The sequence below is a fragment of the Oncorhynchus keta genome, chromosome 29 (assembly GCF_023373465.1).
Source record: "Oncorhynchus keta strain PuntledgeMale-10-30-2019 chromosome 29, Oket_V2, whole genome shotgun sequence".
NCBI classification, from domain to species: domain Eukaryota; kingdom Metazoa; phylum Chordata; class Actinopteri; order Salmoniformes; family Salmonidae; genus Oncorhynchus; species Oncorhynchus keta.
Window position 1 is genome coordinate 46,459,336 of NC_068449.1, and position 27,087 is coordinate 46,486,422.

General features: G+C 43.8%; 2 protein-coding genes across 2 annotated transcripts in view; both read left to right on the forward strand.

The window, feature by feature from the left end:
* The window catches only part of LOC118363014 (zinc finger protein Gfi-1-like), a 139,741-nt gene that overhangs the window by 46,842 nt on the left and 65,812 nt on the right, over positions 1-27,087 (forward strand). The window lies entirely within an intron of this gene.
* Positions 943-26,844, forward strand: LOC118361963 (uncharacterized). Its single transcript, XM_035742201.2, has 6 exons — positions 943-1,420; positions 19,166-19,281; positions 19,462-19,629; positions 21,846-22,010; positions 23,814-23,925; positions 24,094-26,844. The coding sequence occupies exons 1-6, from the start codon at positions 1,162-1,164 to the stop codon at positions 25,005-25,007; spliced, it is 1,734 nt and encodes a 577-aa protein (XP_035598094.2). The 5' UTR covers positions 943-1,161; the 3' UTR covers positions 25,008-26,844.

Below are 27,087 nucleotides of genomic sequence, written 5' to 3' on the forward strand. Positions count from 1 at the left end.
GGGCGCAAAGGAGCAAGATAGATAAATAAATAAATCAATACAGTATGGGGATTAGGTAGTTGGATGGGCTTTTTACAGATGGGCTATGCACAGGTGCAGTGATCTGTGAGCTGCTCTGACAGCTGGTGAGCTGCTCTAAAGCTAGTGAGAGAGATATGAGTCTCTTGCAGTTTGTTCCAGTCATTGGCAGCAGAGAACTGGAAGGAAATGCGGCCAAAGGAGGAATTGGCTTTGGGGGTGACCAGTGAGATATACCTGCTGGAGCACGTGCCATGGTGCTGCTATGGTGACCAGTGAGCTGAGATAAGGCGGGACTTTAACTAGCAGAGACTTGTAGATGACCTGGAGCCAGTGGGTTTGGCAACGAGTATTACTCAAGGGCCAGCCAACGAGAGTGTACAGGTCGCAGTGAAATCGGAGTAGATAGCCAGAGAGAATTTACAAACCCACCCTATGGCTCTATTTTCTTTCTCTCTACATTGTTGGGAAGGGCCCATAAGTAAGCATTTCACTGTTAGTCCACACCTGTTGTTTAGGAAGCATGCGACTAATACAATTAGATTTAGATGGTATAAAGTTGTTCTATTTTTTATTACTATATTCTTACTCACACTTATTTCTAAACAAGTATGTTATGCAAAAAAATAGTATATGAAATTTCGAATGCACAATTGCGTTTACTCCTACCATTCGTTCACTTTGCTACAGCGCGTCAAACATGCGAGTCGAAAAAGACGAGTGAATTCTACTAAATCAAACTATATTAGTATGAAGTTTAATTATTAAACGCATAGTACGCTAGTATTGTTATTCGGACAAAATCATTGATCATAGGAGATTTGATGTGTAATGTAATCTGTAGTACCGTATTAAAAAAAAACGTGCGCATAACTTTTTATTTTAACCACGCCCTTTGAGCAATGACGCCAACCAATAAGATAACTTCCTTCTACACAGAAGAGAAATTAAGAGTGACAAAATACAATTTCACGTTAGCGTTTATGTTGTTATTTAGACGTTTATTAACACCCTGGAACACAAAATAATTTAACGGCACAGCATCACATACTTAACTCAGGTAGTCTTTAATTCACGTTGGAGACAGGACTTGGTCGATATGTTATCTAGGTAACGCTAGCTAGCTGCTAACGTTAGCTAACAATGGCTAACTGCAATGGCAACGTTATGGTTTTTCACACTCAAATAGCTTCCATTATGGAGGTGCTGGCTAACGCAGCTGTGGTAGAGATCTGTAAACTCGTAGACGACGACTATGCAGTGTTTCGTTTGGAAATTTCTCAAAGCCAGAAAGAAAACCGGGGATTGCGGAGGAAACTACAGCTACTGGAACTGAAGGTGGCACGGGAGCGTCGTCCCAGTAGTGTCAAGATCCTCGACCGATACAGAGGAACGACAAGAGGTACATTTTGTAGAAGGCCGAGGCTGCGGGCCCCCTCTGGGCATGTGTTCAGATGTGTTACCCAAAATGGTGTCTTGGTCCTAGAGAATGATAGTGGACTCAAGCTTGTTAGCAATGGGCAGCGTTTTGAAGCAGTCAACTGGGTGGGACTTCCAATGGGTGAAGGAAGGGCCACATTATGCCATTCAGGGATCTTTGATCAACTAACGAATTATACTCGTGAGTAAACATTCCATAACTGCAGGTGGCAGTGCATCGCCAACTTTGGCTTTATACATGTTCAAACAACACAGTACAGGTGGCAGTATGCACACTTCCAGTTTGTTTGCCAACTCATAGAAGTAGTAGAAAAATAAAATGGACTTCAAAATGGAGATGGCCTCAAATCAAATTGTATTTGTCACATGTGCCAAATACAACAGGTGTAGACTTCACTTTGAAATGCATGCTTACAAGCGCTTCCCAATGATGCAGAGTAAAAAATAAGCAAAATACAAATTGTAAAATGAGGTGTAAAACACACAAGATTGAAGCTATATACATGGAAAAAGAGTACCATATCACCAAAGATATATTTAATCTGTGTCATTTACAGTGGGAGCAAATGAAGCATAGTGGTCAGAACAAGCAAGGAGGTGGGCAAAGCCAAGCACGAGCTAGCAAGATCCTATTGGTGTGTTGTAGTGTGTATTTGCATATTTCCATTAGGGAACACCACCTCTGAAGTGTGCATGTGCACAAACTCAATTTGACATTGCATTCCAACACAATGCAATTTCATTTTTGGGGGGCAAAGGGTCAAGTCTATCAAACTTAGTGCACTGTGTTCATACGAGATTATAGTTTTGGGATCAGACGTTTCATGGTTGAGAATTTGCAGCTTCACCATCCTCTCCCACTACCACATTTTATTTGTCACATGCGCCGAACACAACAAATATAAATATCAATCATAACTAATGAACTACACATGATTGATATTACTAGGTTAACTAACTTGTCCTGCGTTGCATATGCTCAATGTGGTGGTTAATTTATCATCAAATCACAGCCTACTTCAACTTCGCCAAACGGGTGGTGATTTAACAAAAGCTCATTCCCGAAAAAAACACATTCTTTGCACAAATGTACCTGACCATAAACATCAATGCCTTTCTTAAAATCAATACACAGAAGTATATTTTTAAACCTGCATATGTAGTTAAAAGAAATTGTTAGCAGGCAATATTAACTAGGGAAATTGTGTCACTTCTCTTGCATTCAGTGCAAGCAGAGTCAGGGTATATGCAACAGTTTGGGCCGCCTGGCTTGTTGCCTACTGTGAACTAATTTGCCAGAATTTTACATGATTATAACATAACATTGAAGGTTGTGCAATGCAACAGCAATATTTAGACTTAGGGTTGCCAACCATTCGATAAAAAACAGAACGGTTCCGTATTTCACTGAAAGAATAAACTTTTTGTTTTTTTGAAATGATAGTTTCGGGATTTTACCATATAAATGACCTAAGGCTCATATCTCTATGTTTATTATATTATAATGAAGTCTATGATTTGATAGAGCAGTCTGACTGAGCGGTGGCAGGCAGCAGCAGGCTCGTAAGCATTCATTCAAACAGCACTTTACTGCGTATGCCAGCAGCTCTTAGCAAGGTTTGAGGCACAGCGTTGTTTGACTTCAAGCCTGTCAACTTCCGAGATTAGGCTGGCAATACTGAAGTGCCTGTAAGAACATCCAATAGTCAAATGTATATGAGATACAAATGGTATGGAGAGAACTAGTCAACGTGTCATAATTCCTATAACTACCACCTAAAACTTCTTAACTGGGAATATTGAAGAACTGGGAATATTGAACCACCAGCTTTCATATGTTCTCATGTTCTGAGCAAGGAACTTAAATGTTTTGTTTTTTTACGTGGCACATGTTCCACTTTTACTTTCTTCTCCAACACTGTTTTTGCATTATTTAAACCAAATTGAATATTTCATTATTTATTCGAGACTAAAAATATTTTATTTATGTATTATATTAAGTTAAAATAAGTGTTCATTGTTCATTCAGTATTATTGTAATTGTCATTATTACATCTATATACACATATATATATATATATCACACACACACACACACAGTGGGCAGAACAGGTATTTGATACACTGCTGATTTTGCAGGTTTTCCAACTTACAAAGCATGTAGAGGTCTGTAATTTTTATCATAGGTACACTTCAACTGTGAGAGACGGAATCTAAAACAAAAATCCAGAAAATCACATTTCTATGATTTTTAAGTAATTCATTTGCATTTTATTGCATGACATAAGTATTTGATCACCTACCAACCCAGAGAGCTGTGTAAGGACATCAGGAATAAAATTGTAGACCTGCACAAGGCTAGGATGGGCTACAGGACAATAGGCAAGCAGCTTGGTGAGAAGGCAACAACTGTTGGCGCAATTATTAGAAAATTGAAGAAGTTCGAGATGACGGTCAATCACCCTCGGTCTGGGGTTCCATCCAAGATCTCACCTCGTGGGGCATCAATGATCATGAGGAAGGTGAGGGATCAGCCCAGAACTACACGACAGGACCTGGTCAATGACCTGAAGAGAGCTTGGACCACAGTCTCAAAGAAAACCATTACTAACACACTACGCCGTCATGGATTCAAATCCTGGCCCGTCTGAAGTTTGCCAATGACCATCTGGGTGGTTCAAGAGGAGGAATGGGAGAAGGTCATGTGGTCTGATGAGACAAAAATAGAGCTTTTTGGTCTAAACTCCACTTGCCGTGTTTGGAAGATGAAGGATGAGTACAACCCCAGGAACACCATCCCAACCGTGAAGCATGGAGGTGGAAACATCATTCTTTGGGGAGGCTTTTCTGCAAAGGGGACAGGACGACTGCACCGTATTGAGGGGAGGATGGATGGGGCCATATATTGCGAGATCATGGCCAACAACCTCCTTCCCTCAGTAAGAGCATTGAAGATGGGTCGTGGCTGGGTCTTCCAGCATGACAACGACCTGAAACACACCGCCAGGGCAACTAAGGAGTGGCTCAGTAAGAAGCATCTCAAGGTCCTGGAGTGGCCTAGCCAGTCTCCAGACCTGAACCCAATAGAACATCTTTGGAGGGAGCTGAAAGTCCGTATTGCCCAGCGACAGCCCCGAAACCTGAAGGATCTGGAGACTGTCTGTATGGAGGAGTGGGACAAAATCCCTGCTGCAGTGTGTGCAAACCTGGTCAAGAACTACAGGAAATGTATGATCTCTGTAATTGCAAACAAAGGTTTGTGTACCAAATATTAAGTTCTTTCTTTTCTAATGTAGAGAGAGTAGCAGCAACATTATGTACAAAACAAGTTATGAACAACACGAAAAAACAAACAGAATAGCATGGTTGGTTATGAGCCGATAAGTCGGCAGCCATCCCCTCCGGCGCCAGCAACTGGACTTCCTCTCACTACCATATTTGATGGTGAAAAAAATGTAATGAACGGCTGCTTCAGCTTTATAGCCCCTGTGACCTGTCTGGGTTACCCCTATCACTGTGCAGGGGTACAAGATATTTGAGGTAGATATGTACATAAAGGCAGGGTAGTGTAACTTGGTATCAGAATAGATAATAAGCGTAAAATAAAGAACAGTTTAGCAGCAGTATATGATGTGTGATATCAGTGTGTGTGGGGGGTTGTAGTAGGGATGCACGATATATCGGTAAACATATTGGAATCGGCCGATATTAGCTAAAAATGTTCAATGTCTAGTTTAACGCCAATGTGCAAAACTGATGTCAAATCTGACTTGCATACCTATATAACGTAGGTACATGACATAATGATGCAAGAATTTTGCGCTACACGTGCAACACAGCATTCCTAACCTAGCCCACAATGTCTGCTGTGTGGATCGAGCAGTCAACAAGTCATTTGAAAGAGTAAGAATATTTCAGCGAGACAACGCAAAGGCGAAATACATTAAGGCCAAGATAATGTCATTTCCCTTGACAGTCAACCGTTCTCTTTCGTGGGTGATGTTTGCTTTCACTGACTGGTCGAGCACCGGTACACACTACCAAGTGCGTTTTTTTGCAGATGTTGCTCTACCCGGAGTTACACAGTAATAGCGTCATGACTGACATTTGGACCAGCGATATCAGCCCAATGAGCATGCTGAGTCTGACAGCACAGTGGGTCGCCAAGGATTTGGTACTGAGGAAAGTCGTATTGCATGCTCATGAATGTGCTGGTTGTCATAGCGCTGCTGCCTTTTCAATGGCATTTGAGAATGTGTTTGGAACTTGGAAATATGAACACACTAGCTAGCTCCATTCTAACAACTGACTCGAGAAATAAGCTCATCAACTTCACCTGCAGCATACGCGATACCCTCTGTCATGGCATTGAAACACCTGTTCAACAAAACCGCCAAACAGGCTGTGAACAAGCGATTCGTGGCATTCTCTCTTTACTGTGCCATCTTCATGCTCGATTCTAAGTACAAGGACCACTACTTCAATGCAGACAAGAAACAGGTTTTATGTGAAGTGTTGCATACATAGCTGGACAAGATGGAAACGGACACAGTGACAGTGTGCACCGAGGAAGAGAGGCCATTGACAGACAGAGCTGAAACTTCACTGCTTGACATGTATGATGAAATCCTGGTTGAGAATGAAATGACTGGACCATGCAGTTGTGGGTGAACAGGGTTTACTGAAAGGGACTAAGCATGCACCCCTGATTGGCCCCCATGTTGAGGGTCAGCATGGCAGAGGTGTTGTTGCTTACCCTCAACCTAGAGCCGGCACGTCAGAGAGTCCAGGATCCAGTTTCAGAGGGAGGCATTCAGTCACAGGGTCCCAAGCTTGGGGGGGGGGGACTATGGTTTTTGTTGGTCAATTTCTTCAACAAATGATCAGGTCCATATAATTATCAAACATACATTAGTAATGGAAAGGAAACAGACTTTGTTTTAAGTATTAAAATACTCCTTTAGTAATACAATTGTAGGCAGAAGTTGGTACAGAGTACAGTACATAATAGCTCTCCCCAGGTTCTGCAAAATGTCTAAGACATCCTGTAATTCATATAGCTTCTCCCAATCCTTGCGTGAGTTTCCATGGCAACATTTTAACAAATCTAACCTTCCCCTGACTGCAGCAACCATCTTATCAGCAATTAAAAGCTCAGAAGTGGGTTTAACCGAAACTTGACCTTTCATCACAAGTATAGGGTCATAAGGGGAACGAGTCCACGCATCTTCTGACAGGTGTCTGTTTTCATCAGGCCTGCGGCGGCCTTGTGTTTTCAGAAAACTAGTCGTATTCTCAGAACCGATAGCCAGGTGGGGCCCAGACAGGAGGCGTATGTATGAACGTAGGCAGTTTCCGCCTTCTGATAATGTCTGAAGGGCACAACACTCAACAGGTGTTAAGACACACACAGGTCTCCGAGAAGAGGTGACCTTACAGTTTATCATAACACAATTTATTAACCATTTAAAAGGTATGAGGCCTTGGTTTAACCCTCTTCATTTTGAATGCTGAGCTGTAGTCTATGAACAGCATCCTCACATAGTTATTTCCCCTCATGTCCAGGTGGGCGAGAGCAGTGTGAAGTGCAATTGAGATTGTGTCATCTGTGGATCTGTTGGGGTAGTATGCAACTTGGAGGGGGTCCAGGGTAGGGCATCTGGGATGATGATGTTGTCATGGCCAGCCTTTCAAAGCACTCACAATTACAGATGTGAGTGCTACGGGATGATTGTCTTTTAGGCAGGTTACCTTGGAGTTCTTGGGAACAGGGACAATGGTGGTCAGTTTGAAACGTTGAGATCAAATTCAATTTTATTGGTCACATACAACAGTTTAGCAGATGTTATTGCAGGTGTTCCTAGCTCCAACAGTTCAGTAATATCTAACAATGCACGCTTATCTAAAAGTAAAATAATGGAATTAAGAAATATAGAAAGATTAGGACGAGCAATGTTGGTGTCCGGAGTATAAATAAATAAATATATACACATACAGTACCAGTTAAAAGTTTGGACACACCTACTAATTCCAGGGTTTTTCTTAATTTTTACTATTTTCTACATTGTCTAATAATAGTGAAGACAAACTGTGATAACCAAATATATTTCATATTCTTCAAAGTCGCCACCCTTTGCCTAGATGACAGCTTTGCACACATGGCATTCTCTTAACCAGCTTCATGAGGTAGTCACCTGGAATGCATTTCAATGAACAGGTATGCCTTGTTAAAAGTTAATTTGTGGAATTTATTTTGTTGTGACAAGGTAGGGGTCGTATACAAAAGATAGCCATATTTAGTAAAAGACCAAGTCCATATTATGGCAATAACCACACAAATAAGCAAAGAGAAACAGCCCATCATTACTTTAAGACATGAAGGTCAGTCAGTATGGAAAATGTCAAGAACTTTAACATTTATTCAAGTGCAGTCACAAAAACCATCAAGCGCTGTGATGAAACTGGCTCTCATGAGGACCGCCACAGGAAAGGAAGCCTCCATTACCTCTGCTGCAGAGAATAAGTTCATTACAGTGAACTGCACCTCAGATTGCAACCCAAATAAATGCTCTACAAGTAACAGACACATATCAACTGTAAACAGGAGACTGCATGAATCAGGCATTCATGGTTGAATTGCTGCAAAGAAACCACTACTAAAGGACACCAATAAGAAGATGAGACTTGCTTGGTCCAAGAAACTTGAGCAATGGACATTAGACCGGTTGAAATCTGTCCTTTTGGTCTGATGAGTCCAAATGAGATTTTTGGTTCCAACCGCCGTGTCTTTGTGAGATGGAGACTAGGTGAATGAATGATCTCTGCATGTGTTGTTCCCACTGTGAAGCATGGAGGAGGTGGTGTGAGGGTGCTTTGCTGGTGACTGTCTGTGATTTATATAAAATTCAAGGCAAACTTAACCAGCATGGCTACCATAGCATTCTGCAGCGATTCGCCATCCTATGTGGTTTGTGCTTAGGGGGACTATCATTTGTTTTTCAACAGGACAACACACTTCCAGGCTGTGTGAGGGCTATTTGACTGAGAAGGAGAGTGATGGAGTGCTTCATCAGATGACCTGGCCTCCACAATCAACTGACCTCAGCCCAATCGAGATGAGTTGGACCGCAGAGTGAAGGAAAAGCAGCCAACAAGTGCTCAGCATATGTGGGAACTACTTCAAGACTGTTGGAAAAGCATTCCAGGTGAAGCTGGTTGAGAAAATGGCACGTATGTGTGTGCAAAGCTGTCATCAAGACATTTACATTTACATTTAAGTCATTTAGCAGACGCTCTTATCCAGAGCGACTTACAAATTGGTGCATTCACCTTATGACATCCAGTGGAACAGCTACTTTACAATAGTGCATCTAAATCTTTTAGGGGGGTGAGAAGGATTACTTATCCTATCCTAGGTATTCCTTAAAGAGGTGGGGTTTCAGGTGTCTCCGGAAGGTGGTGATTGACTCCGCTGTCCTGGCGTCGTGAGGGAGTTTGTTCCACCATTGGGGGGCCAGAGCAGCGAACAGTTTTGACTGGCCTGAGCGGGAACTGTACTTCCTCAGTGGTAGGGAGGCGAGCAGGCCAGAGGTGGATGAACGCAGTGCCCTTGTTTGGGTGTAGGGCCTGATCAGAGCCTGGAGGTACTGAGGTGCCGTTCCCCTCACAGCTCCGTAGGCAAGCACCATGGTCTTGTAGCGGATGCGAGCTTCAACTGGAAGCCAGTGGAGAGAGCGGAGGAGCGGGGTAACGTGAGAGAACTTGGGAAGGTTGAACACCAGACGGGCTGCGGCGTTCTGGATGAGTTGTAGGGGTTTAATGGCACAGGCAGGGAGCCCAGCCAACAGCGAGTTGCAGTAATCCAGACGGGAGATGACAAGTGCCTGGATTAGGACCTGCGCCGCTTCCTGTGTGAGGCAGGGTCGTACTCTGCGGATGTTGTAGAGCATGAACCTACAGGAACGGGCCACCGCCTTGATGTTAGTTGAGAACGACAGGGTGTTGTCCAGGATCACGCCAAGGTTCTTAGCGCTCTGGGAGGAGGACACAATGGAGTTGTCAACCGTGATGGCGAGATCATGGAACGGGCAGTCCTTCCCCGGGAGGAAGAGCAGCTCCGTCTTGCCGAGGTTCAGCTTGAGGTGGTGATCCGTCATCCACACTGATATGTCTGCCAGACATGCAGAGATGCGATTCGCCACCTGGTCATCAGAAGGGGGAAAGGAGAAGATTAATTGTGTGTCGTCTGCATAGCAATGATAGGAGAGACCATGTGAGGTTATGACAGAGCCAAGTGACTTGGTGTATAGCGAGAATAGGAGAGGGCCTAGAACAGAGCCCTGGGGGACACCAGTGGTGAGAGCGCGTGGTGAGGAGACAGATTCTCGCCACGCCACCTGGTAGGAGCGACCTGTCAGGTAGGACGCAATCCAAGCGTGGGACGCGCCGGAGATGCCCAACTCTGAGAGGGTGGAGAGGAGGATCTGATGGTTCACAGTATCGAAGGCAGCCGATAGGTCTAGTAGGATGAGAGCAGAGGAGAGAGAGTTAGCTTTAGCAGTGCGGAGCGCCTCCGTGATGCAGAGAAGAGCAGTCTCAGTTGAATGACTAGTCTTGAAACCTGACTGATTTGGATCAAGAAGGTCATTCTGAGAGAGATAGCGGGAGAGCTGGCCAAGGATGGCACGTTCAAGAGTTTTGGAGAGAAAAGAAAGAAGGGATACTGGTCTGTAGTTGATGACATCGGAGGGATCGAGTGTAGGTTTTTTCAGAAGGGGTGCAACTCTCGCTCTCTTGAAGACGGAAGGGACGTAGCCAGCGGTCAGGGATGAGTTGATGAGCGAGGTGAGGTAAGGGAGAAGGTCTCCGGAAATGGTCTGGAGAAGAGAGGAGGGGATAGGGTCAAGCGGGCAGGTTGTTGGGCGGCCGGCCGTCACAAGACGCGAGATTTCATCTGGAGAGAGAGGGGAGAAAGAGGTCAGAGCACAGGGTAGGGCAGTGTGAGCAGAACCAGCGGTGTTGTTTGACTTAGCAAACGAGGATCGGATGTCGTCGACCGACAAAGGGTTTCATCAGCTGTCCGGGTGGCTGGTCTTAGACAATCCCGCAGGTAAGGAGGCCAGATGTGGAATCCTGGGATGGTATGGTTACACATGGTCTGCAGTTGTGAGACCGGTTGGACGTACTGCCAAATTCTCTAAAACGACATTGGAGGCAGCTTATAGTAGAGACATGAACATTAAATTATCTGGCAACAGTTCTGGTGGACATACCTGCTGTCAGCATGCCTATTGCACGCTCCCTCAACTTGAGACATCTGTGGAATTGAGTGTTGGCAAAACTGCACATTTTAGAGGGGCCTTTTATTGTCTCCAGCACAAGGTGCACCCGTGTAATGATCATGCTGTTTAATCAGCTTCTTGATATGCCACACCTGTCAGGTGCATGGATTATCTTGGCAAAGAGATACTCACTGACAGAGATGTAAGCAAATATATACACAATTTGAGAGAAATAAGCTTTTTGTGTGTATGGTACATTACTGGGGTCTTTTATTTCAGCTCATGAAACATGTGACCAACACTTTACATTTTATATATATATATATATATATATATATATATATATTTTAGACATTATGGACAGTATATATGTATATATATATTTATGTGTGTATATATATCTGAAGAATACGTGGATATAATAGTATATGTACAGCAATAGTTGAATATGATGAACTTGACTAGAATACACTACATATACATAATAATAATAAATAATTAGGCCTATACTGTTGTCATCTGCAAACTTGATAATTGAGTTGGAGGCGTGAGTGGCCACACAGTCATGGGTAAACTGAGTACAGGAGGGGGCTGAGCATGCACCCTTGTGGGGCCCCTCTGTTGAGGATCAGCATAGTAGAGGTGTTGTTGCCTACCTTCACCAACTGGGGGCAGCCTGTTGAACACCAGGACCCAGTTGCACAGGGTGGGGTTCAGACCCTGGGCCCCGAGCTTAATGATGAGCTTGGAGGGAATTATGGTGTTGAAGGCTGAGCTGTCATCAATGAACAGCATTCTAACATAGGTATTCCTCTTGCCCAGATAGGATAGGGCAGTGCGATTGCGTTGTCTGTGGCTCTATTGGGGCAGTTTGCAAAATGCAGTGGGTCTAGTCGATTAGATCCTTAACTATCCTCTCAAAGCACTTCATAATGACAAGTGAGTCCTACAGGGCGATAGTCATTGAGTTCAGTTTTGTTTATTGGGTACAGGAACGATGGTGGACATCTTGAAGCAAGTGGGGATAGCAGACTGGGATTGAATATGTCCTGTGAACACTCCAGCCAGCTGGTCTGCGCATGCTCTGAGAATGAGGCCAGGGATACTGTATGGGCTGGCAGCCTTACGAGGGTTAAGACGCTGAAATGTCTTATTTACATTGGCCACAGAGAACAAGAGCTCACCGTCCTCTGGAGTGGCCCGTGTTGGCAGCACTGTGTTATCCTCGAAGCGGGCGAAGGAGGGGTTTAGCTTGTCCTGGAGCAAGACGTCGGTGTCCGTGACGTGGCTGGATTTCCCTTTAAAACCCATGATTGTCTGGAGTCCTTGCCACATACGTTTTGTGTGTGAACCATTGAATTGCGACTCCACTTTCTCTGTACTGACATTTTGCCTGTTTGATTGCCTTATGGAGGGCATAACTAGACTGAATACAAACAATCATATACCCAGTCACCTTGCCCTTGCTGTGGTTAAATGCGGTGGTTCACACTTTGTTTTGCAGGAATGCTGCCATCTATCCACAATTTTGTTTGGATAGGTTTTAATCATCCCCATGGGAACAACATCCCCAATACACTTCCTGATGAACTCATCCACCATGTCAGTCTGAACAAGTCTGTCTGCATGATCAAAACAGTCGTGACGCATGGATTCCATTTGGTCAGACCAGCATTGAATAGACCTTAGCACAGGTACTTCCTGTTTTGAGTTTCTGCCTAATAGGAAGGGAGGATCAAAATGCAGTTGTGATCTGATTTGCCAAAGGAAGGTCGGAGGAGGGCCTTGTAGCCATCCCGGAAGGGAGAGTAACAATGGTTGGGAGTTTTTGAAGTGTGAGTACTGCAGGCGATGTGTTAATAGAACTTAGGTAGCCTTTTCCTTAGATTTTCTTTATTAAAGTCCAACTATAATAAATTCGGCCTCAGGATATGCAGTTTCCAGTTTTCACAAGGTCCAGTGTAGTTCCTTGAAAGCTGTCATGGTATCTGCTCCAAGGGTAATATATATGGCTGTGATGATAACCAAAGAAAATTCTCTAGGGAGGGGATGTGGTCAACATTTGATTGTGAGGTATTCTAGGTTGGGTGAACAAAATTACTTGAGTTTCTGTATGTTACCACAATCACACCGTGAGTGGTTAACCTCCGTCTTTCTTCTTGCCGGAGAGTTCCTTATTCCTATCTGCACAATGTATTGAAAACCCAGCTGGCGTTATGGACGGGGACAGTATATCCAGAGAGCGCCATGATTTATGGAAACGGAATATGTTAGTCCGTGATGTCTCTGTTAGGAGATCCTCGCCCTGAGCTCGTTTACTTTATTGTCCAGAGACTGAACATTAGAGAGTAATATACTCCGATGCGGTGGATGGTGTGCACGCCTCCTGAGTTGGACTAAAAGTCCACTCCGAATACCTCTTCTCCGCCGGTGGCGTTTTGGAGCAGCCTTTGGGATAAGTTCTATCACCTTGGAAGGTACGAACAAAGGATCCTATTCAAGAAAGACATATTCCTGGTTGAAATGCTGATGAGTTACCGCCTCTCTGATATCCCAAAATTATTTCAGGCTGTATGTAATAATGCAAATAACATTCTGGGCTAATAATTTGAGAGTGAAAAAAAGAAACTATACAGTTGCTTAGGAGCCTGAAACAAGGCGACCATGTCTGTCAGCGCCATCTTTCCATTACATACGGGGACAAGGAGAGATTGAAAATGTCTGAAGACATGTGCCAACTGGTCTGTATAGGCTCTGAGAACACTCCCTGGTTTTCAGTCTTGTGAGTGTTTAACTCGCGTCGCCCATGGAGAGCGAGATCACACAGTCATCCGGAACAACATGGGCTTGCATGCATTACTCCATGTTTTCTTTGATGCAAGCATACGAGGCATTTAGCTCGCTTGGGAGTTCTGCATCAATGGGCATTTCACAGTCTGCAAACCCTGCCACATCCGAAGAGCGTCGGAGCCAGTAATAGGATTCCACCTTCCTCCTACATTGTCCTTTTCCATGTTTGATGTCTCGTCAAAGGTCGTAGCAGGCTTTCTTGTAGGTGTTCATGTCTGTGTCCTGTTCTTTGTAAGCGGTAGCTCTAGCCTTTAGCCCAGCGTGGATATTGCCAGAAATCCATGGGTTTTGGTTTGGATACATTCATATGGTCACTTTGTGGGAAGACGTCGGCCATGCACTTATTTACTTTACTGACTTTATTGTCCCCATGGGGAAATGTATTTGCAGTGTCACGTACTAGTTTTAAAGTGGCATTTAAATAACAAAACAAATTGACAATACAACTTTCACTTTACATACCAATAAAAAGAGACTAGCCTGCCGGTCTTACTGGGTCAATAGGGACATGAGCCCGAGCTATTTAGGAGGGATATTACACCTGGCACAAATTATTGTCTAGATCTGTTTTTCCTCTCGAGGGGTGCCCTAAACCTGCGCCCAGAGGGGAGTAGTTCAAAGTCAGGGTACAGGGCCTGGATGAGATGTGAGAATGCTGTTCATCGACTACAGCTCAGCATTTAACGCCATAGTACCCTCCAAACTCGTCATCAAGCTCGAGACCCTGTGTCTCGACCCCGCCCTGTGCAACTGGGTACTGGACTTCCTGACGGGCCGCCCCCAGGTGGTGAGGGTAGGTAACAACATCTCCACCCCGCTGATCCTCAACACTGGGGCCCCACAAGGGTGCGTTCTGAGCCCTCTCCTGTAACTCCCTGTTCACCCACGACTGCGTGGCCACGCACGCCTCCAACTCAATCATCAAGTTTGCGGACGACACAACAGTGGTAGGCTTGATTACCAACAACGACGAGACGGCCTACAGGGAGGAGGTGAGGGCTGTCTGTTTGACTCCAAGTATCTTGCTTGCTGTGGTGATAATCCTTCTCAGCATACTTCTCTGGCTGACAGTGGAATTGCCAAACAAACAAACAATACAAAGAGTTAAAAATACTCTCAATTAAAGATTTGTATAACAGAGTCAGTATAGTACAATTAACATTAAAAGATCCCAGTTTTTTGAGAAAGTACAGTCTCTGTAGACTCTTTTTGGAGGTCTGTACATTTACTCCACTGAAGCGTATTGCCCAGGAGGACACCCAGATATTTATATTTCTCTACAATCTCTATGTTCTGATTTCTGGTAGGTGTTGTATGCTTCCTGAAGTCTATGCACATCTCTTTGGTCTTATTGGTATTGAGGACCAAGTGTGATTCGTCACGCCACTCTACAAAGTCATTTAGGACCGGGCCATGGTGTTCCTCGTCATCATGGAACAGGCTGAGTCATCAGCAAACTTAACGCTGTGTCTGTCAGGATGGGAACTAGTACAACTACTAGTGTACAAGATGTACAGGAGTGGGGACAAAACACATCCCAGAGTAGAGCTTGTGTTGTTGGGTATGTCTGACACATGGGGACCTACTTTGACCTGCTCTGACTGTTGGCTCTGGAAGTCCAACAGCCACAAAACCAGCCCCACATCTAAGGAGAAGTCCTGAATGAGTCTCTGCCAGAATGTAAGGCTGGTTTGTGTTGAAGGCAGAAGGTAAGTCAACAAACAAAACTCTGACATGGGATTTGGCACCCTCTAGAAGTCCGTAGACCATGTTGAGGAGCGTAAGAATGGCATCATCAACTCCTCTGCTGGGCTGATAGGCAAACTGAAATGGGTCGAGGAGCATCTGGGTGACACCGAGAATGACTTTTCACAATTCTCTCAAGGCATTTCATTATGAAAGACGTCAAGGCGGTTGTCATTCAGCACAGAGGGATTAGATGCTTTAGGAATTGGTATATTTATTGACTTTTTCCACAATACTGGTATGTTTTGCTGGTCAAGCGAGGATTGGACAATGTCTGTAAAAATACCAGCCAATTGTTCAACACAGTGCTTTAACACATGCCCACTTATTCTGTCTGGGCCTGGGCTTTTGTGTGCGTTACATCCCCTGAACAACTTCAAAACATCAGCCTGTTTAACAACAACCCTCTCAAACATTTAATGATGCTTCCATTTGTGAACCATTCAGTTCATTAGCAATGTTCTGGCCCTCATGTCTAGCAAGGTCAGAACTGTTTTTTCCCCTGCCTATGTGGGGGGTGTTAGCCATGGATTTAATCCCTTGCCAGGCCACCCTTGAGTTTCCTGAGGATGGTCCTCTCCGCCCTTTGCTTGTATGCCTCCTTGTCCACCAGTATCTGTCTTTTGATTTCACGTTGTACATCTCTTAAAGCCTGTCTATCACCCTCAGCATAAACTACCTTCTTTCGATTAAGTAGTGGTTTTAGATGTTTTGATACCCAAGACTTATTGTTAGGGAAGATTTTACAGGTTTTAGTAGGCACAACTGACTCAACACAGAAGTTTACATTAGTCTGAAACATCTGAGTTCATCAAGAGCAGAGCTGCTGGCCTCATACCTCCCACATGGTACAGTCAAAACTCCCCTGGAGACGAGTGATACTGTTGTCCTTCCAGATCTGTATGTTTTTTTAACTGTAGGTTTCTCCCATTCCAGGAGGCAACAGTAGGTTGGCCTGAGGAAGACCACATTGTGGTCTGATGTCCCCAGGGGAGGTCTGGTAGTGGCAGAGAACGCATTTGGTATTGTCCCATAGCACAAATCAAGTCTTATTATTCCTAGTGTGACATTTCACATACTGATGGTATGTGCTCAGGACTTTGTGCAAAGTACAGCTGTTCAAATCCCCTAAAATAAATGTGGGTGCGTCGGAGGAGATATATTCCCTGTTTCTGTGACAGATAAATAATCTCTGATGCCTTTGTTATATTAGCTTTAGGTTGAATGTACACAACGGTAACAAACAATTGGGGGAACTCACGGGGCAGATAATAGGGTTGCAGTGACACAGAAAGCAGTTCAATGTCGGGGGTACAGAGTCTCTCTCAGCAGGATCGATTTACACCACTGGTCCCTGACAAGCAGGCAGATGCTCCCGCCGTGATGTTTCCCTGTGACTGTCAGATCACGGTCCGCTCTGACCAGAGTGAAGCTGGCCAGCTCCACTTCCCTGCCGGGACTCTGTCATTGAGCCAAGTCTCAGTAAATGCCAGCAAACAGGCCTCCCGGTATTCGTGTTGGAAGCTCAGATTCGCTGACAGCTCATCTGCTTTTCCCCCTCAGTGACTGGGCATTGATTAACAACTGATGGGTCAGGGAAGTTTTTCCTCTTTCCACGTTTGGGTTTGTAAACCACTCGCAGACAATCGGGGATTAGATGGGCCATTGGGATATCCATCGCGTTTGTGTTGCATTGTACAATCGTGGCCAAAAGTTTTGAGAATGACACTTTCATTTTCACAAAGTCTGCTGCCTCAGTTTGTATGATGGCAATTTGCATATACTCCAGAATGTTATGAAGAGTGATCAGATAAATTGCAATTAATATCAAAGACCCTCTTTGCCATGAAAATGAACTGAATCCCCCAAAAACATTTCCACGGCATTTCAGCCCTGCCACAAAAGGACCAGCTGACATCATGTCAGTGATTCTCTTGTTAACACATGCTGATTGAGTTTGAATAACAGACTGGAAGCTTGGAAAGGAGGGTGGTGTTTGGAATCATTGTTCTTCCTCTGTCAATCATGGTTACCTGCAAGGAAACACATGCCGTCATCATTGCTTTGCACTAAAAGGGCAGTAAGATTGCACCTAAATCAACCATTTATTGGATCATCAAGAACTTCAAGGAGAGAGGTTCAATTGTTGTGAAGAAGGCATCAGGGCGCCCAAGAAAGTCCAGCAAGTGCCAGGACCGTCTCCTAAAGTTGATTAAGCTGTGGGATCGGGGCACCACCAGTACAGAGCTTGCTCAGGAATGGCAGCAGGCAGGTGTGCGTGCATCTGCATGCACAGTGAGGCGAAGACTTTGAGGATAGCCTGGTGTCAAGAAGGGCAGCAAAGAAGCCACTTCTCTCCAGGAAAAACATCAGGGACAGACTGATAATCTGAAAAAGGTACAGGGATTGGACTGTTGGGGACTGCGGTAAAGTCATTCTCTCTGATTAATCCCCTTTCCGATTGTTTGGGGCATCCGGAAAGGTGAGCGCTACCATCAGTCCTGTGTCATGCCAACAGTAAAGCATCCTGAGACCATTCATGTGTGGGATTGCTTATCAGTCAACGGAGTGGGCTCACTCACAATTTTGTCTAAGAACACAGCCATGAATAAAGAATGGTACCAACACATCCTCAGAGAGCAACTTCTCCCAATCATCCAGGAACAGTTTGGTGACGAACAATGCCTTTTCCAGTATGGTGGAGCACCTTGCCATGAGGCAAAAGTGATAACAAAGTGGCTCAGGGAACAAAACATCAATATTTTGGGTCCATGGCCAGGAAACTCCCCAGACCGTAATCCCATTGAGACCTTGTGATCAATCCTTAAGAGGCAGGTGGACAAACAAAAACCCACAAATTCTGACAAACTCCAAGCATTGATTATGCAAGAATGGTCTGCCATCAGTCGGGATGTGGCCCAGAAGTTAATTGACAGCATGCCAGGGCAGATTGCAGCGGTCTTGAAAAAGAAGGGTCAACACTGCAAATATTGACTCTTTGCATCAACTTCATGTAATTGTCAATAAAAGCCTTTGACACTTCTGAAATGCTTGAAATTATACTTCAGTATTCCATAGTAATATCTGCCAGAAATATCTAAAGACACTGAAGCAGCAACATTTGTGGAAATTTAATATTTGTGTCATTCTCTCAACTTTTGGCCACAACTGTAGTAGGAACTCTGCTGTATTGGATTCTGTGGCCAGCAGCGTTGATCATTTAGTCAGTTTTGTAGCGGGTATGTACAAGATCACTACAACACCCCATCACTGTAAATCCATCGTTGGCAGATTGTTTGTGAAATAAGTGTACAAATTAAAAACATAAAAGAACGCCACATCAAACGTAACACACACTGCGGTATGATGCAACAGAGCCGCGCCCCTTCCTCCTTATTGGTAATCTCAATGCCTTTGGATGAATCCGGGAACATATCTCAGTCTGTACTACAATGGTGCTGCCCATGCTCTCACTGACTCATAATGGGACAGATACAATGTGATGTCTGTCTAAGTCTATGGTCTTGGTTAGTGTTTGGATAGTAATGCAATACTTACCCTGCACAATTTGTTTTATTTTACAAGTCAATTAAGACTGTTCTTATTGCACAAAGACCGTATCATATTCTAACCATATTTCCAATTGTAATACTTAATAAAAGGATGTGATGCATGGAACATAATAAATAAATCAATAAATAGTATATGAAGTTAGGTGAAGTGTTACCTTACATCCTTGTCAAATGTAGACTGTCATTAGTGTACAATATACCGTTGATCATTGAGAGTTGCTAACCTAACCACCTATTTTCCCCCAATCACTCACTCAGGTGAAGGCCACAGGACCTTTGTGAAGCCAGCGGGATACAATACATGGCGAGATGACCAACCAATCACTGTTGATGAGGGGAGTGGAACCTCAACCCAGCATGTTAACGTGATAGAGGTCAGTGTCATAGTGTAATAGAACGTTACAGTACATCAAATGTGTCCTGTTTATTTCAGAAAGACTCCCCTCAGCTATTCATGTACATCCTTATTTATCTGCCATAACAGAGCTTGTGAGTTCACTGCGACATTGTTATCCAGTTAAAATGCCTTTAATAACATCCTCTCTTTGTGTCAGTCCGCAGATGTAGAGGCTGCAGGTCCTGGAAGATCGTCTCTGGTCAAGCAGGAGAAGTCTGAAGGAGAGGAGGACCCACGATACAACAGAGACATCCACCCTGTAGCCACGGAGGACCTACACACCGCTGCCGCGCCCAAGCCTAGGACACGGCACAGCATCACGGAGGTCAGTGGAACGCCCAACGCCGTCCTCAAGTCAGAGACAGACACCGAGACTTTAACTGTAACCAAAAGGCTTTTACACACAGGATCTGACCTCAGGTCAGATCCAGAGAGACTGGGGCCACTGGGCTGTTCTCCTGCTCCCAGTTCAGAGTATTTACTTTACGGTAACCCAAGCCCGAGGACCGCTCCATCCAATCGGGACTCAGGTGACACATTCGAGAATGGCAATGATCCGTCTTGTTCTTACGCTATAGAGATGGACCCTGGTAACATATCCTTGGGTTTAGAGACACAGACTGATCTGTCTAGAGGGGACTGGAACCGGTACAGTAGTGTATACTCTGAAGGGTGCAAAGATAAGAAAGGGGAGGTTATAGTTGTAAATGACGTAAAAGTGGAGGGCGACGCTCCTCCGACATGGAATGTAGATGAGACTCATTTAGGAGGACACTCACAAGGCAAAGATTTCTTTGATTACAGGGGAAGCTTAAAGACTAATCTAAATATCACCACCCACTACGCTTTACACAATTTCAGGGATTGCGACCCAGTATCCACGTTGATGGCCCCTTCGGATTCACACGACCGCATCCTTTTCGATCAGGTATTGAACTCAAAGGACCAAAGGGCCAAGGCACAGGGTGGGTGTACAAAATCAGGTAGTAGTAAAGAGAAACGGTTCCTCTGCATGTTCTGTAACAAAGGCTTCAGCTGCCTCCAGAATGTTGAGATCCACCAGAGGGTCCACACAGGGGTGAAACCCTTCAGCTGCCCCCAGTGTGAGAAGAGGTTCTCCCAGGCTTGTGACCTGAAGAGGCACCAGAGGGTCCACACAGGGGAGAAACCATATAGCTGCCCCCAGTGTGAGAAAAGGTTCTCCCAGGCTGGTGACCTGAAGAGGCACCAGAGGGTCCACACAGGGGAGAAACCATTTTGCTGTACTCAGTGTGACATGCGCTTTGCCCTGGCTGGCAACCTGAAGATGCACCTGAAGGTCCACACGGGAGATTCTCAGAGGGAAGCAGCAGAAAAACCATTCCACTATAACATAGAAAGTAACCATTCCACTCAATAGCTTCTGATGTTTAGATCTAACCCTGCATTAAATATAAAGATTCATTTTGGTTGTTAGAAGAAAAGGTCCACAGATGCATTTGCAATAACGAGAGTAACAAATTTCATTGTTGAATATTGTGTCCAGACATTGTGTGATATATATAAAAAATATGTCTGTTACATATTGTTTGTACTGTGTAGGCTATATGATGTTCACAAATGCCTATTTCATTACTTCCATTCAACTACTTTATTTTTCCTAAGACACTTTTAATGAGGAAATGAATGCAGTTTATCAAGTTCATGCAGATTTTTTTGTGTTGTTGTAATATTACATGCAAGTCATTTAACATATTTTCTTATCCAGAGCGACTTAGTAGTGCATCAATCTTAAGATAGCTGGGTGAGACAACCATATATCACAGTTGCAGGAAGTCACTACTTTGTTCTTTGTACTCCATGGAGTTGTCAATCAACCGTGATGTGGTTTTGGAGCTGGCAGGACTTCCCCGAGAGGAAGAGCAGCTCCGTCTTGTTGAGCTTGAGGTGGTGGGCCGGGTACGCAGAGAAACACGTATGTGTGGTTTTCGTATGGTGTATTTAAAACTTGTTTTATGTTGAATAAACACAAAATTCAAGACTTTAATTGAGACTCTTCAGTACACATCACATCTGATCGTACCCTGTTTTGCAAACACACATCCACACTTTATAACAAATTAGGGCAGGAATTGCCAGGGACCTCGATACAATATCACAAAATACAATATGTATTGCGATTCAATACTGTGATTTGATAGCTGTTCCATGGTTCAAACATTTCTCACCATAAGTCTGTTGCAGAGGGACAAGAGTTCCATTAGAACACTTATGGAAATAAAAGTAGTGAAAACAAATTGGCTCCCTATTTTAAAAAGAATATGGAGAACAAACTATGAAGCAAAACACCTACAGTACACCAATAAATTAGTCAGGTTTGTCTGACTTTTGACTTATAATGGACTTCATTTTACCCACAATGTCATATTAATGTCTGTGATGGGTTTAACAATGAAGTAACTAATGACAATATAGGATTCAAACGTAGCGGGGATTCGTAAACACTTCATGTTGAAAATGTGTTTATCTGTGTGTATGTCTCTGTCACCTGTCTTTTTCCAGGAGGAAGAGGGTCCAGAGGTGCTGCTGGTGAAGGAGGAGGGGTGTGAGGAGAGTCTGGGGAACCCTGAGGGGACCATGGTCATGGAGGACAACCAGACTACACCTCCTCCTGAACCCACAGAGGAACCAGCTGAGCAGCACAGAACCACACACAATCTCACTGAGGTGAAGCCACTGAACTACTGTCTATGGTATTAGGTCAGAGCCTGTATCCACAAAGCCGATCTAGGATCAGTTTAGGATTTTAGATTATAATGAATAAAGCTACAGTTGAAAGTCGAAGTTTACATACACTTAAGTTTTAGTCATTAAAACTTGTTTTTCAACCACTCCACAAATTTCTTGTTAAACAAACTATAGTTTTGGCAAGTTGGTTAGGACATCTACTATGTGCCTTTTTATATCGCTTGGAAAATTCCAGAAAATGATGGCATGGCTTTAGAAGCTTCTGATAAGCTACTTGACATCATTTGAGTCAATTGTAGGTGTACCTATGGATGTACTTCAAGGCCTACCCTCGAACTCAGTGCCTCTTTGCTTGATATCATGGGAAATTCTAAAAAAATCAGCCAAGACCTCTGAAAAAAAGAATTGGAGACCTCCACAAGTCTGGTTCATCCTTAGGAGCAATTTCCAAATGCCTGAAGGTACCATGTTTATCTGTACAAACAATAGTATGCAAGTATAAACACCATGGGACCACACAGCCGTCATAATGCTCAGGAAGGAGACGCGTTCTGTTTCCTAGAGATGAATGTACGAAAAGGTGCGAAAAGTGCAAATCAATTCCAGAACAACAGCAAAGGACCTTGTGAAGATGCTGGAGGAAACGGGTACAAAAGTATCTATATCCACAGTAAAACAAGTCCTATATCAACATAACCTGAAAGGCCGCTCGGCAAGGAAGAAGCCACTGCTCCAAAACCGCCATAAAAAGCCAGACTATGGTTTGCAACTGCACATGGGGACAAAGATCATACTTTTTGGAGAAATGTCCTCTTGTCTGATGAAACAAATATAGAACTGTTTGGCCATATTGACCATCGTTATGTTTGGAGGAAAAAGGTGGAGGCTTGCAAGCCGAAGAACACCATCAAAAACCGTGAAGTACAGGGGTGGCAGCATTATTTTGTGAGGGTGCTTTGCTGCAGGAGGGACTGGTGCACTTCACAAAATAGATGGCATCATGAGGAAGTAAAATTATGTGGATATATTGAAGCAACATCTCAAGACATCAGTCAGGAAGTTAAAGCTTGGTCACAAATGGGTCTTCTAAATGGACAATGACCCCAAGCATACTTCCAACGTTGTGGCAAAATGGCTTAAGGACAACAAAGTCAAGGTATTGGAGTGGCCATCACAAAGCCCTGACCTCAATCCTATAGAAATCTGGTGGGCAGAACTGAAAAGGCGTGTGCGAGCAAGGAGGCATACAAACCTGACTCAGTTACACCAACTCAGTCAGGAGGAATGGGCCAAAATTCACCCAACTTATTGTGGGAAGCTTGTGGAAGGCTACCCAAAATGTTTGACCCAAGTTAATCAATTTAAAGCAATGCTACCAAATACTCAATTGAGTGTATGTAAACTTCTGACCCACTGGGAATGTGATGAAAAATAAATAAAAGCTGAAATAAATCACTATTATTATGACATTTTCACATTCTTAAAATATATTGGTGATCCTAACTGACCTAAGACTGGGCATTTTTACTCTGATTAAATGTCAGGAATTGTGAAAAACGGAGTTTAAATGTATTTGGCTAAGGTGTAGGTAAACTTCCGACAAATTCTTACAGACACTTTGTGGATACTGTCTTGATTAATTTGGTCTGAAGTGTCAAGTAATCAAATTAAGTAATACATTTGCATAGCAATCCCTCATTGCCCAATCAGAAGATGCTCCATAACAGGGTGCTCATATCAGATTTCTTGATCCAACATCCTCTCACTCTGTATCTCTTACAGTCAGTAGACATGGAGGATGGGAAGCCTGATCTGCTGCTGGTCAAAGAGGAGACAATAGAAGACGGACCAGAGAGAATTGATCTGCTGAGTGGACTAAAGATGGGGGAGCAAGGTAAGGGAGAAGTACATAAAGCCTACATACAGTAATAGATCTTCAATGGGAATAGTGATGCACCTGGCTATGATTTGAAACAATATACGAACTTGACAATGAAAAAATCTCCATATGTAGAGTTCTCTGCCATGTTTGTAAAGTCTATTTTCTAACCTCTTTCTGCAGGTGTTTGGTTGGAGGCTAACAGAGGAGACTGGACGGCCATCTTGGATTCCCAGACCCAGACGGGTGCAGTCAAGGGCCCAGGAGACAACATCACAGAGCAGGCCAGGACCAGACGCGACATAGTGGAGGCCAGTGGATGGGACAACGTCCTCAACTCTGGGCTGGGGAACAACACTGTTAACCAGAAACAGACAGTCAAACACAAAACAACAACCAAACTTATTCTCCAAAACAACAGACTGGCTGAGACCAGGGCGAGGGGTAGATTTGGTCCGCGGGGACGGGGAGGTGTCCATATGCGTCAGGAGAGATCAGACACAGACTCGGCGAGCGATGCTCCGTCCTGTTCCTATAGTTGTGATTCAGAGAGACTGATTTCGCCTCAGGTTAACCCCCTAACAGGTGCTGCCTTCAGCCTGTCTTCTATAGGATCTATCAACTGGGACATGGACCCTGCGACAACACAGACTCTCCCTGGCCTTCATCCTCCTCACACTCTCCTAATGGTAAACCAGACCTCAGACAATATCAGTGCCTCAACACTAAATGGCAACACAAGCCCATTGACAAATGACAGTAGTAGAGACGCTATCAGTAGATCCGGTGGCAAAGAGAAGCGCTTCCTGTGTTCGTTCTGTGGGAAAGCCTTCCGTTTCCCCAAACAGGTGGAGATCCACCAAAGGATGCACACGGGGGAGAAACCGTTCAGCTGCCACATGTGTCAGGACAGTTTTTCACACTTGTCCAGCCTGAAGAGGCACCAGAGGGTCCACACAGGGGAGAAACCATTTGGCTGCCACATGTGTCGGGCCAGTTTTTCACACTCGTCCAACCTGAAGAGACACCAGAGAGTCCACAGGGGGGAGAAGTCCTACAGCTTACCCAGTGTGAGAAGAGGTTCTCCCACCAGCTGAAGATTCAGCTGAAGGTCCACAGGAGAGAGGCCGTTCGCCTGTACACACTGCGGGGAAGAGGTACTTCAGGATACACCAGCAGAAATTCACACGGCCCATGTATAGAGTATAGCCCTCAAACTCATCTCTGGACCTCAATGCCAGTTCCACAGTGTTTTTTTTTTCTCATTCTCCTCTAAATCAGACACTGATTTAGACCTGGGACACCATGTGGGTGTAGGGCTGTTAGTTACAGTGACCGCCATAGCGGCGGTCACGTCTCATGACAGCAGTCAAACTCCACGTGACCATTTAGTCACGGTAATTAAGCTTCTCCAAGCTCTCATGGTGCTGATGATCATTAGTAGCCTACCAAACTTGCTAGCTGCCTAGTGCTCAGCACTCTCTTATCTCTCTAACATCAATGCAAATGTAATCAAACACTTCATGAGAGCCTATGTTGCACAACATTTCTATAGACTATGCAATTGCTTGAGAAAACAGAGTGATGGCCTCCATTTAAAAAGAGGATCCCATCAGATTTAAAATGCACCTTTTATAATAAAATGATTCCATGCATAAAAGAGTTTGCTATGAGAATGGTGTTTTCCCGCTAATGGAACATTCACGCATTGCTGCACTTATAATGTGAAGCAATAGCCTAATAGTTTATTAACATTTTAAGCTAAACATCCTGATCTTTTTCATCAGCCTCATTGCTTAAAAAAGGTTTTGATGCTAGTGGTTGTATTAATTTGGGATCTATCGCATCCCACAACTGTCCCAGGCTACTTCTTGTGCAGAATAGGTCAACTTTTGTACTATGGGGAATAGTAGATTGACATAGGCTAGTGCTTTTGCTGTTTTGTTAGGCCTACTCATCTTGTTGGCTGACAAAGTAAATGTGGACAGTTCTTCCAATATCTTCAATATGCGCCTCGGAATTGGATAAGAACATGCGCAGTTGCATCCCCAACGTATCCGTCTTCACTTGTAGCCTGTGAGAAAGAGCTGATTACGTGATGGAAAACCATGTGAGTGAGAGGTGCTTCAGAGCACTCAGCCAGAAGGAAATTATAATTATTATATTCAGCCCAAGGGCACAACAGCCACTGGCCGTAAAATGCATGGATTTTTTTTAGGGGGCATTACGGCCACACAAAGGGGATGCCGCCGGGAAATTCTAGGCATTATCAAGTGCTTGTCAAATTTTAAATGAGAGACTGATGAAGTGTGTACAGCCTGCACACAAAAAAAAGAAAGCACATTTTTTCAAATCGTCATTAGTCACATCATGCAGCCTTACAATGTATTAAAAATCCTAACATATAGCTAAAAGTTTCACAACATTTACATAACTCTAAATAAAGCATATATAAGGAGTACCTGTTTCTTTGTTAACCGCTCTGTAAAAATGCTTCACTAATGAAGTGACAACTATGTCCCTTAGGTTGATTCTGGTGTTTTATAGTGAGAATGCCTTAATTAACTTGACAAAGTAGTGAAGATATGTGTAATGTTGAACATTTCCAAAGTATTGTAAAATTAATTTTATCCAAGCGAGGGTACCAGTTGTACAGAAAAGGTAGGGTTAAAATAGTGAGTTATTCCACTTACAGTTTAGCAGACACTCTTATTCAGAGTGACAGTGCATTCATCTTAAAAGCCCAATGTATCTGTTTTTATCTCTATCAAATAATCTCTGGGTAACAACCCTACTGTGTAGGCTTGGGCGGTATACCGTGTACTGGGGCATTTGGAAATAGGCACGGGATGTTTTTTCAATACCATTAACTATTTTATATATTTGAATATACTTGTCACTTATTGTTTGTGCAATAAAAGTATTGTACTTCAACATTGAGTGTGACCATTTTGATGAAATTAAATACAAAATTGATTGATGACTGACTTGGTTATTTTTGTGTCGTTGCAGGGACTGAGTTTCCCTTTTCTCCGTCTAACCAAAATATTATGCTTAATTGTTGAAACCATTTTTTTTCAAATAAAAAACTACAATGGCTCTCTATTGTTGGGTAGTTGAATCATAGTGTTAGAGATGGGATATACTGTGGTAAACATTTTATAATATGTCATGTTA

What these genes read in the sequence shown, in the direction of transcription:
- LOC118361963 (XM_035742201.2), top strand. Translation starts at nt 1,162, where the DNA reads ATGGCTAACTGCAATGGCAACGTTATGGTTTTTCACACTCAAATAGCT. An exon ending in ATACAGAGGAACGACAAGAG is followed by an intron (nt 1,421 to 19,165) that starts GTACATTTTGTA and finishes TCACTCACTCAG; the next exon opens with GTGAAGGCCACAGGACCTTT. An exon ending in CCACACACAATCTCACTGAG is followed by an intron (nt 22,011 to 23,813) that starts GTGAAGCCACTG and finishes TATCTCTTACAG; the next exon opens with TCAGTAGACATGGAGGATGG.